This window comes from Podarcis muralis, chromosome 4 (genome assembly GCF_964188315.1).
Source record: "Podarcis muralis chromosome 4, rPodMur119.hap1.1, whole genome shotgun sequence".
In the NCBI taxonomy this organism is placed as follows: domain Eukaryota; kingdom Metazoa; phylum Chordata; class Lepidosauria; order Squamata; family Lacertidae; genus Podarcis; species Podarcis muralis.
The window spans coordinates 4,725,287-4,737,924 of NC_135658.1; the positions used below are offsets into that span (position 1 = coordinate 4,725,287).

The window sequence follows — 12,638 nt, forward strand, 5'->3', positions numbered from 1 at the left end:
TGGAGAAAATAAAGGAAGGAGAGAAGAAACTGAGCAAAACCAAAATCACAGGAGATTCTGAAAGAGATAAAGTTATATTAAGTACAGTATATGAAATTGATGAATCAAGAGATAGAATGGAAGATTAAACAGATGAGACAAAAGACATTTGAATCGGCAAATAAGTGTGGGAAATTGTTGGCCTGGCAAATGAAAAAAAGACAAAAACTTAATACTATTACGAATTTGGAAGTGGAAGGAAAGAATATACAGAACCCAGTGGAGATCAGGAAGTGCTTCCAGAGGTATTTTAAACAACTTTATACACAGTAGAAGCAGAAAGAAATGGATATTGATCGATTTTTGAAAACAAATGGTCTACAGAAAATCTCTCAGGAAAATAAGTTAATGTTGAATTATAAAATAATGGATCAGGAAGTAGAAGGGGCCATACAGAACATGCAATTGGGTAAATCTCCAGGACCGGATGGTTTGACTTCAAGATACTATAGATCTTTGAAAGAATGGCTAATACAACCATTGAAGCAAGTCTGTAATGAAATATTGGAAGGGAAAAGGGCACCAGAGTTGTGGAAGGAAGCCTATATTACACTTATACCAAAAACAGAGACTGAAAAGACACAGCTTAAGAACTACCGCCCCATATCGCTGCTTAATGTGGATTATAAAATTGTTGCAGATATTTTGGCTAAAAGATTAAAAAAGGTGCTAGTAGAAGAAATTCATAAAGATCAAGCTGGCTTTCTCCCAGGCAGACATCTGTCTGACAATATGAGGAACATAATCAACATTTTAGAAAAACTACAAGTGAATATTAATACTAAGGCAGATTTGATATTTGTGGACGCGGAGAAAGCTTTCGATAATATATCTTGGAGTTTTATGAAGAAGAATTTACAGGGGATGGGGGTAGGTCAAGGTTTTGAAAATGGTATAGGTGCAATTTATTCAGAACAAAAAGCAAAATTAATTGTGAAAAATGTAGTTACAGAAGAGTTTAAGATTGAGAAAGGAACACGACAAGGTTGCCCAATCTCTCCACTGCTTTTTATATCGGTCCTGGAGGTTTTGCTAAATATGATTAGAAAGGACCAATTGGTTAAAGGAATACAAGTGGGAGCTAAACAGTACAAACTGAAAGCATTTGTTGATGACCTAGTATTGACTTTTCAGGAGCCAGAATCTAGTACCAAAAGGGTACTGGAACTGATTCAAGAACAGGTAGCAGGTTTTAAGTTGGACAAGTTGAAAACTAAGGTTTTAGAGAAAAATCTAACTGTGAGTGAGAGGGAGAAGTTCCAGGAGGAAACAGGACTAACTTTGGTTAAGAAAGTGAGATATTTAGGGGTTAACATGACTGCTAAGAATGTGAACTTGTTTAAGGATAACTATGAAAAATGTTGGATTGAAGTGAAAAAGGACTTAGAAATATGGTCAAATTTGAAGTTATCATTGCTAGGTCGAAATGCTGCGATAAAAATATTGCCAAGGATGTTGTTTTTGTTTCAAAATCTGCAAATTATAGACAAGATGGACTGATTCAAGAAGTGGCAGAGAAATATTTCCAGATTTGTCTGGCAGGGCAAGAAGCCTCGAATAAAATTTAAGATATTAACTGATGCTAAGGAAAGAGGTGGATTTGCCCTGCCAGACTTTAAACTTTACTATGAATCAGCTGCTTTTTGCTGGCTGAGAGAATGGCTGCTTCTTGAAAACACTGATGTGTTGGACTTAGAAGGTTTCAACAATGTATTTGGTTGGCATGCATATCTGTGGTATGATAAGGTAAAAGCACATAAAGCGTTTACAAACCATATTGTTAGAAAAGCATTGCTTAATGTCTGGACAAGATATAAGGAAACACAGCCCAGAATAACTAAGGAGATAGTACAAGAATACTTGGCTAGTCTAGATGTATTCAAGTCTCCAGGGCCAGATGAACTGCATCCAAGAGTATTAAAAGAACTGGCAGATGTGATTTCAGAACCACTGGCAGTCATCTTTGAGAATTCCTGGAGAACAGGCGAAGTCCCGGCAGACTGGAGGAGGGCAAATGTTGTCCCTATTTTCAAAAAGGGGAAAAGAGAGGACCCAAATAATTATCGCCCAGTCAGTCTGACATCAATACCAGGGAAGATTCTGGAGCAGATCATTAAGCAAACAGTCTGTAAGCACCTAGAAAGGAATGCTGTGATCGCCAATAGTCAGCATGGATTTCTGAAAAATAAGTCATGTCAGACTAACCTGATCTCGGTTTTTGACAGAATTACAAGCCTGGTAGATGAAGGGACGCAGTGGATGTAGCCTACCTTGATTTCAGCAAGGCATTTGACAAGGTGCCCCATGATATTCTTGTAAAGAAGCTGGTAAAATGCGGACTTGACTATGCTACCACTCAGTGGATTTGTAACTGGCTGACTGACCGAACCCAAAGGGTGCTCATCAATGGTTCCTCTTCATCCTGGAGAAGAGTGACTAGTGGGGTGCCACAGGGTTCTGTCTTGGGCCCGGTCTTATTCAACATCTTTATCAACGACTTGGATGATGGACTCAAGGGCATCCTGATCAAATTTGCAGATGACACCAAACTGGGAGGGGTGGCTAACACCCCAGAGGACAGGATCACACTTCAAAACGACCTTGACAGATTAGAGAACTGGGCCAAAACAAACAAGATGAACTTTAACAGGGAGAAATGTAAAGTATTGCACTTGGGCAAAAAAAATGAGAGGCACAAATACAAGATGGGGGACACCTGGCTTGAGAGCAGTACATGTGAAAAGGATCTAGGAGTCTTGGTTAACCACAAACTTGACATGAGCCAACAGTGTGACGCGGCAGCTAAAAAAGCCAATGCAATTCTAGGTTGCATCAATAGGAGTATAGCATCTAGATCAAGGGCAATAATAGTGCCACTGTATTCTGCTCTGGTCAGACCTCACCTGGAGTACTGTGTCCAGTTCTGGGCACCACAGTTGAAGAAGGACACTGACAAACTGGAACATGTCCAGAGGAGGGCAACCAAAATGGTCAAAGGCCTGGAAACGATGCCTTATGAGGAACGGCTAAGGGAGCTGGGCATGTTTAGCCTGGAGAAGAGGAGGTTAAGGGGTGAGATGATAGCCATGTTCAAATATATAAAAGGATGTCACATAGAGGAGGGAGAAAGGTTGTTTTCTGCTGCTCCAGAGAAGCGGACACGGAGCAATGGATCCAAACTACAAGAAAGAAGATTCCGCCTAAACATTAGGAAGAACTTCCTGACAGTAAGAGCTGTTTGACAGTGGAATTTGCTGCCAAGGAGTGTGGTGGAGTCTCCTTCTTTGGAGGTCTTTAAGCAGAGGCTTGACAACCATATGTCAGGAGTGCTCTGATGGTGTTTCCTGCTTGGCAGGGGGTTGGACTCGATGGCCCTTGTGGTCTCTTCCAACTCTATGATTCTATGATTCTATGATCTGCTAGAAAATAAAACCCCAAGATGGTTGTCACCAATGGAAGCGAAGGCACAGAAAAAACTCAATATGGAGGCCAAATGGCCGAAATATTGGGAAATTTTGGAACAAGATGGAGACAGAGTAAAACTGCAGAGTTTTGAAAAATTAAAAAACAAAGTGAGAGATTGGCTCCATTATTATCAAATAATGGAGGCATATAATTTGGATTAAAAAGTTGGCTTCCAGGTGGAAAAATCAAAATTGGAAACATAATTGTTAGATCCCAAAATTAAGAATTTGTTAAGAATGTAGAACTTGCTGTTGAAATGGAACACTCAGGATGAAATGGTGAAATCAGTTATGATTAAATGGGCACAAGATGTTGGACATAACATTATGATGGCTGACTGGGAACAGTTATGGACCACAGGTATGAAATTTACGGCATGCAATGCCCTAAGAGAGAATTTAATGAAAATGATTTACAGGTGGTACATGACACCAGTCAAGCTTGCAAAAATTTACCATTTGCCCGAAAATAAATGTTGGAAATGTAATGAGATTGAAGGTACATTCTTTCACCTCTGGTGGACATGCCCAAGGATTAAGACATTCTGGGAGATGGTTTATAATGAAATGAAAAAGGTATTTAAATATACCTTTCTGAAGAAACCAGAGGCCTTTCTCCTGGGCATGGTCGGCCAATTGGTGCCAAAGAAGGACAGAACTTTCTTTATGTATGCAACAACAGCAGCAAGAATACTCATCACGAAGTATTGGAAGACACAAGATTTACCCACCCGGGAAGAATGGCAGATGAAGTTGATGGACTATATGGAATTGGCGGAAATGACTGGCAGAATCCGAGACCAGGGAGAAGAGTCGGTGGAAGAAGATTGGAAAAAAATTAAAGATTATTTACAGAAATATTGTAAAATTAATGAGATTTAGAAAAATGGTGGAATGAAGTTATAGGGCTTTGGCAGAAATGTTATAAGGAACTAGGTACAGATAGATTGTTAATGTATTAAAGGGAAAAAACAAGGTTAGAATATGTTAAGATTAATTACAGGACAGAAAACAGAGGAAGGTGGGAAGGAATTGTTGAAACAGTTAATTGAAGTGGAATACAAAAAGGGAGGCGTGAGGAAGTCAATGAAACAAGTGAATGAAGGTTAAGATTGGAAATATTGGATGTGTTTTAAATTGTTTTTGTTTTGTTTTGTTAACTCAATGTTTTATGTAGTGTTTTTGTTTTTGTATTGTATTATATTGATTTGTTTAATTCCTTTTTTTCTTTCTCTTTTTGTAATCTTTAAACTCTTAATAAATATTACTTTTTAAAAAAAATTTGTATAAATATATATAGAAATGCTTCAGTATCTGGGAAAAGATCACTTGTGGAACGCTTCAGTTTGGGCTAAAGTATTTCATTTATGCATTTTGGGGCATTTACATTCCCATTAATGATGCAAATTCTGCCCACACCTTTTGCTGCCATACAGCCCCAGATCATCACACTGTCTTGGTGTTTCACAGTCGGTGTAATGCAAGTAGGATCTAAATCTCTGATTCTTCTCCTCTTGCCCAGTTAAAGAAACTTGCGTATTTCATGCCATCACTACCAAGCAAGGTAGTGTCCCATTGTTCCGCTGTCCAGTTAACATGGGTTTAATCTTTTCAACTTTTGCTTGAGAGATTACAATGGCTTTTTCCTTAGAATTCTAACATTTAGATCAGTCCTTGCACTCAACTTCCCATTACATTGCGCCATGTCATCTTGTATACACCCAGAAGATTTTCTTCTGTCATGTAGGGACAGTCTCTCCACTCGTCCATCGTCACTTGCCTTTGTGCACCTTTTCCTGCCTTTACCAGTCAGATTTTGTAGTGACTGAGTCTCCTTATACCTCTTCAAAAATATAGAAAGGCCAGCTTTGGTTTTGTTTCCCCCAATCTTTCATCTAATTTCTTCATAACTGTAGCCTTGTTCATTTAATATTAGAATCTTACATCGCTTTCTGGGTGACCAGTCAACTCTTTGTGCCATTTCTATAATTTTATTATGTTTTACAACCTCACTAAATGAAAGAACACAAAAAACCAACCAACTTGATAGCAATCACATAACACACTGAAAAAAGTCAACCTAAGCAAGTTGTGCTTCCTTTTTTGGTTATTGGCTATAACGTTTGATAAAATACAGGTAATTGAACAAACTTTGTTGGATTACATTCTTGATTAAATGATCTTTCCATTGATATATAATTTTATGATATTACTCCAAAAGAAGTGGTGTTTTGAGCCATCAAACCTCTGAAATACACTTTTTTCCGGAAGTCGTCCACAATTTTGACCACGACTGTATAACAAAGCAACATTCAACAACTCATCAGAATCTCATAATAAACAAACAACACAGGTAATGAACACACACCCAACTCCCTTCAGATCTTCTCCATTTGTTCCTGAGGCTCTAATACCTTTTTGTTTCCATTGCAGATGGTGATGAATTGAAAATCGAGAACAAAGGTGAACACGACAAAATCCCCAGAGAGGAGAAGCCATGTAAAAATTTGGAGTGTGGGGAAACTTTCAGTCAGAGCTCCTATTCGACTTCCCATCAACAAAATCTCCTTGGAAAGAAACTATATCAGTGCATGGAATGTGGAAAGAGCTTCAGTCAGAGCTCCTCTCTCATTTCCCATCAAAGAATTCATACAGGGGAGAAACCTTTTCAGTGCTTTGAATGTGGAAAGAGCTTCATTCACAGCCACAGTCTCACTTCGCATCACAGAATTCATACAGGGGAGAAACCTTTTCAGTGCTTTGAATGTGGAAAGAGCTTTAGTCACAGCCACAGTCTCACTTCCCATCAAAGAATTCATACAGGGGAGAAACCTTTTCAGTGCTTTGAATGTGGAAAGAGCTTTAGTCACAGCCACAGTCTAACTTCCCATCAAAGAATTCATACAGGGGAGAAACCTTTTCAGTGCTTTGAATGTGGAAAGAGCTTCATTCACAGCCACAGTCTCACTTCCCATCAAAGAATTCATACAGGGGAGAACCCCTATCAGTGTGTGGAATGTGGAAAGAGCTTCAGGAAGAGCTCCTCTCTCACGTCCCATCAAATAATTCATACAGGGGAGAAACCCTATCAGTGTGTGGAATGTGGAAAGAGCTTCACTCACAGCCACAGTCTCACTTCCCATCAAAGAATTCATACAGGGAAGAAACCCTATCAGTGTGTGGAATGTGGAAAGAGCTTCACTCACAGCCACAGTCTCACTTCCCATCAAAGAATTCATACAGGGGAGAAACCCTATCAATGTGTGGAATGTGGAAAGAGCTTCAGTCAGCGTGCCCATCTCACTAAGCATCAGAGAATTCATACAGGGGAGAAGCCCTATCTGTGTGTGGAATGTGGAAAGAGCTTCAGGCAGAGCGCCAATCTCACTTTCCATCAAAAAATTCATACAGGGGAGAAACCTTTTCAGTGCTTTGAATGTGGAAAGAGCTTTAGTCGCAGCCACAGTCTCACTTCCCATCAAATAATTCATACAGGGGAGAAACCATATCAGTGCATGGAATGTGGAAAGAACTTCAGGAAGAGCTCCTCTCTCACTTCCCATCAAAGAATTCATACAGGGGAGAAACCATATCAGTGCATGGAATGTGGAAAGAACTTCAGGAAGAGCTCCTCACTCACTTCCCATCAAAGAATTCATACAGGGGAGAAACCCTATCAGTGTGTGGAATGTGGAAAGAGCTTCAGTCAGAGTGCCCATCTCACTAAGCATCAAAGAATTCATACAGGGGAGAAACCCTATCAGTGCTTTGAATGTGGAAAGAGCTTCAGTCAGAGTGCCCTTCTCACTAAGCATCAGAGAATTCATACAGGGGAGAAACCCTATCAGTGTGTGAAATGTGGAAAGAGCTTCAGGAAGAGCTCCAATCTCACTAAGCATCAGAGAATTCATACAGGGGAGAAATCCTATCAGTGTGTGGAATGTGGAAAGAGCTTCACGCATAGCTCCTCTCTCACTTCCCATCAAAGAATTCATACAGGGGAGAAACGCTATCAGTGTGTGGAATGTGGAAAGAGCTTCAATCAGAGGTCCTCTCTCACTTCCCATCAAAGAATTCATACAGGGGAGAAACCCTATCAGTGTGTGGAATGTGGAAAGAGCTTCAGTCAGAGTGCCCATCTCACTAAGCATCAGAGAATTCATACAGGGGAGAAACGCTATCAATGTGTGGAATGTGGAAAGAGCTTCAATCAGAGGTCCTCTCTTACTTCCCATCAAAGAATTCATACAGGGGAGAAACCCTATCAGTGTGTGGAATGTGGAAAGAGCTTCAGTCAGAGTGCCCATCTCACTAAGCATCAGAGAATTCATACAGGGGAGAAACCCTATCAGTGTGTGGAATGTGGAAAGAGCTTCAATCAGAGGTCCTCTCTCACTTCCCATCAAAGAATTCATACAGGGGAGAAACCCTATCAGTGTGTGGAATGTGGAAAGAGCTTCAGTCGGAGTGTCCTTCTCACTAAGCATCAGAGAATTCATACAGGGGAGAAACCCTATCAGTGTGTGGAATTTGGAAAGAGCTTCAGTGAAAGCTCCTCTCTTTGTTTTCCCATCAGAGAATTCATACAGGTTAGAGAGGAAAAGGGGACGTGGCCTACATACATAGATTTGCTGAAGGGAAATAGTAATTAAAAGAATATGAGGAAATAAAGGATCATTTGCAGAGTTGGTTACACTACAGACAATTACATGAGCTGTACAAGGAAGATAATAAGAAAAGGTTTAGTTATACATTTTCTAGATTTCAACAGGAAATTATAGAAGAAGTGCAGGTGCTGAAGAAAGTGTATAGTATTTTCATAGAATCATAGAGTTGGAAGAGACCACAAGGGCCATCGAGTCCAACCCCCTGCCAAGCAGGAAACACCATCAGAGCACTCCTGACATATGGTTGTCAAGCCTCTGCTTAAAGACCTCCAAAGAAGGAGACTCCACCACACTCCTTGGCAGCAAATTCCACTGTCAAACAGCTCTTACTGTCAGGAAGTTCTTCCTAATGTTTAGGTGGAATCTTCTTTCTTATAGTTTGGATCCATTGCTCCGTGTCCGCTTCTCTGGAGCAGCAGAAAACAACCTTTCTCCCTCCTCTATGTGACATCCTTTTATATATTTGAACATGGCTATCATCTCACCCCTTAACCTCCTCTTCTCCAGGCTAAACATGCCCAGCTCCCTTAGCCGTTCCTCATAAGGCATCGTTTCCAGGCCTTTGACCATTTTGGTTGCCCTCCTCTGGACACGTTCCAGTTTTTCAGTGTCCTTCTTGAACTGTGGTGCCCAGAACTGGACACAGTACTCCAGGTGAGGTCTGACCAGAGCAGAATACAGTGGCACTATTACTTCCCTTGATCTAGATGCTATACTCCTATTGATGCAGCCCAGAATTGCATTGGCTTTTTTAGCTGCCGCGTCACACTGTTGGCCCATGTCGAGTTTGTGGTCAACCAAGACTCCTAGATCCTTTTCACATGTACTGCTCTCAAGCCAGGTGTCACCCATCTTGTATTTGTGCCTCTCATTTTTTTTGCCCAAGTGCAATACTTTACATTTCTCCCTGTTAAAATTCATCTTTGTTTTGGCCCAGTTCTCTAATCTGTCAAAGTCGTTTTGAAGTGTGATCCTGTCCTCTGGGGTGTTAGCCACCCCTCCCAGTTTGGTGTCACCTGCAAATTTGATCAGGATGCCCTTGAGTCCATCATCCAAGTCGTTGATAAAGATGTTGAATAAGACCGGGCCCAAGACAGAATCCTGTGGCACCCCACTAGTCACTCTTCTCCAGGATGAAGAGGAACCATTGATGAGCACCCTTTGGGTTCTTTCAGTCAGCCAGTTACAAATCCACTGAGTGGTAGCATAGTCAAGTCCGCATTTTACCAGCTTCTTTACAAGAATATCATGGGGCACCTTGTCAAATGCCTTGCTGAAATCAAGGTAGGCTACATCCACTGCGTTCCCTTCATCTACCAGGCTTGTAATTCTGTCAAAAAACGAGATGAGGTTAGTCTGACATGACTTATTTTTCAGAAATCCATGCTGACTATTGGTGATCACAGTATTCCTTTCTAGGTGCTCACAGACTGTTTGCTTAATGATCTGCTCCAGAATCTTCCCTGGTATTGATGTCAGACTGACTGGGCGGTAATTATTTGGGTCCTCTCTTTTCCCCTTTTTGAAAATAGGGACAACATTTGCCCTCCTCCAGTCTGCCGGGACTTCGCCTGTTCTCCAGGAATTCTCAATGATGACTGCCAGTGGTTCTGAGATCACATCTGCCAGTTCTTTTAATACTCTTGGATGCAGTTCATCTGGCCCTGGAGACTTGAATACATCTAAACTAGCCAAGTATTCTTGTACTATCTCCTTAGTTATTCTGGGCTGTGTTTCCTCTGCTGAATCATTTGCTCCAAATTCTTCAGGTCGGGCATTGCTTTTAACCTCTCTTGCAAGCCTGAGTTCATTCTGTGCTTTAGCTTTTCTGACTTTGTGTCTACACATGCTGGCTATTTGTTTGAATTCCTCTTTGGTGGTTTCCCCCCCTTTTTCATTTTTTGTACACATCCTTTTTTAATCTTAACTCAGTTAAAAGTTCTTTAGATAGCCACCCTGGCTTCTTTAGGCACCTTCCATGTTTCCGTCTCATTGGTATTGCCTGAAGTTGTGCTTTTACTATCTCCCTCTTAACAAACTCCCAGCCATCATGAACTCCCTTTCCTTTTAGTATTACTGTCCATGGGATCTCACCCAGCACTTCCCTAAGTTTTATGAAGTCGGCTTTCTTAAAGTCAAGAAATTGAGTCCTAGTATGCTTGGCTGCTCCTTTCCGCTGTATAGTAAACTTCAGAAGAGCATGATCACTCGCGCCTAATGATCCTTCCACTTCTACCCCATTAACCAGGTCATCAACATTGGTTAGGACCAGATCTAAAATGGCTGTTCCTCTTGTTGCTTCTCCCACTTTCTGGACAATGAAGTTGTCTGCAAGGCCAGTGAGGAATCTGTTTGACCTTATGCTCTTGGCTGAGTTTGACATCCAGCAAATATCCGGGTAATTGAAGTCCCCCATTACTACTATCTCCCTTCCTTTTGCATGCTTGGCCATCTGTTCCAGGAAGGCATCATCTATGTGCTCCATTTGGCTTGGGGATCTATAGTAAACTCCCACAATGAGGTCACTTTCTTCTCTCCCTTAATTTTGACCCAAATCCTCTCACTTTGGCTTTGAGGTTCTAAATCTTGGATCTCTTCACAGGTATACACATCCCTGACATATAACACCACTCCTCCTTTCTTGTCTGGTCTGTTTCTCTGAAATAGGTTGTATCCCTCCATTATTACATTCCAATCGTGAGACTTATCCCACCAGGTTTCAGTGATGCCTATTATGTCATATTTAGTTTGCTGTACCAAGAGCTCAAGCTCATCTTGTTTATTTCCCATACTTTGTGCATTAGTGTACAGACATTGAAGTCCATTAATCACCCCCCCCCCGTGTCTCTTATTTAAGGATTTTTTCCTCCCACCACTAGGTCTGCGTGCTGTTTGCTCCATTTGGTCTATGACATTTGGATGATCATCTTCATCAATTGATAGACTCCTACCTTAAGGAGCACTGTCTCCCTCCCCCACATTAGTCAGTTTAAAGCCCTCCTGATGAGATTTCTGAGATTTTTGGCAAAAACATTCCTCCCAACTGTTGTGAGGTGCAGCCCATCGCTTGCCAGAAGTCCATCTTCAAGAAGCTGCAGTCCGTGATCTAAGAATCCAAACCGTTCCTGTTTACACCATTTGCGAAGCCAGCTATTCACTTCCACTATTTCCCCCTCTCTCCCTGGGCCACGTCGTTCAACTGGGAGGACAGGGGAAAATTTTGCTAGAATGGGGAACAAAAGATGAGGTTGAATCGGCCATGATCAAATGAGCAGAAGATATAGAACATAACATACAATTTGAGGACTGGGAAAAATTGTGGAAAGTAAATTTGAAATTTACAGTTACAGATAGGTAGCCGTGTTGGTCTGCCATAGTCAAAACAAAAAAAAAAATCCTTCCAGTAGCACCTTAAAGACCAACTAAGTTAGTTCTTGGTATGAGCGTTCGTGTGCATGTACACTTCTTCAGATACACTGAAACAGAAGTTGCCAGATCCTTCTATATAATGAGAAGGTGGGGAGGGGTATTACTCAGAAGGGTGGTGGGAATGGGTGATAGGCAGATAGCTGTGATGAGCCTGTTGACAACTCTTAATCAAATGCCAACAGTGTCCTTCAGCTCTCTATATTGGACAAACAGGCCAAACCTTACGCAAAGAATAAACGGACAGAAATCTGACATCAAGAATCACAAGACAGAGAAACCAGTAGGAGAACACTTCAATCTCCCAGGACATTCTATACAAGATCTCAAAGTAGCTGTTTTACTACAAAGGAATTTCAGAAATAGACTGGAAAGAGAAGCTGCTGAATTGCAACTCATTACCAAACTTAAAACCATGGAGAGACCTGGTCTGAACAAAGACATTGGATTCTTATCTCATTATACATGACAAAGCCATTTTTCACCTTCTCACCCCTTGCTTTTCCCTGTAAGACCTATTGCAGTTGTTAAGAGTCGTCAACAGGCTCATCACAGCTATCTGCCAATCACCCATTCCCACCACCCTTCTGAGTAATACCCCTCCCCACCTTCTCACTATATAGAAGGATCTGGCAACTTCTGTTTCAGTGTATCTGAAGAAGTGTGCATGCACACGAAAGCTCATACCAAGAACTAACTTAGTTGGTCTTTAAGGTGCTACTGGAAGGAATTTTTTTTGAAATTTACAGACTGTTATCTTTTGAAAGAAAACTACAGTGGTACCTCAGTTTACATACGCTTCAGGTTGCATACACTTCAGGGTGCAGACTCCACTAACCCAGAAATAGTACCTCAGGTTAAGAACTTTGCTTCAGGGTCAGAACACAAATTATGCTTCTGCGGCGCGGCGGCAGCAGGAGGCCCCATTAGCTAAAGTGGTGCTTCAGGTTAAGAACAGTTTCAGATTAAGAATGGATCTCTGGAATGAATTAAGTACTTAACCCGAGGTACCACTGTAGTTGGAAAATGTATAGATGGTATA

At 41.2% G+C, this 12,638-nt stretch overlaps 2 protein-coding genes across 4 annotated transcripts in view; both read left to right on the plus strand.

The window, feature by feature from the left end:
• LOC144327629 (uncharacterized) overlaps positions 1-11,739 on the plus strand; it is a 127,665-nt gene extending 115,926 nt beyond the window's left edge. For all 3 annotated transcript variants that reach the window (XM_077928022.1, XM_077928023.1, XM_077928021.1), the window contains exon 6: positions 5,937-11,739. In XM_077928022.1, coding sequence (XP_077784148.1) covers positions 5,937-8,155 — 2,219 coding nt within the window. In that variant the 3' untranslated portion in view covers positions 8,156-11,739. The remainder of the gene's footprint in view (positions 1-5,936) is intronic.
• Positions 1-12,638, plus strand: part of LOC114595517 (uncharacterized) — a 133,691-nt gene that overhangs the window by 74,094 nt on the left and 46,959 nt on the right. The gene's annotated exons all lie outside the window — the stretch shown is intronic.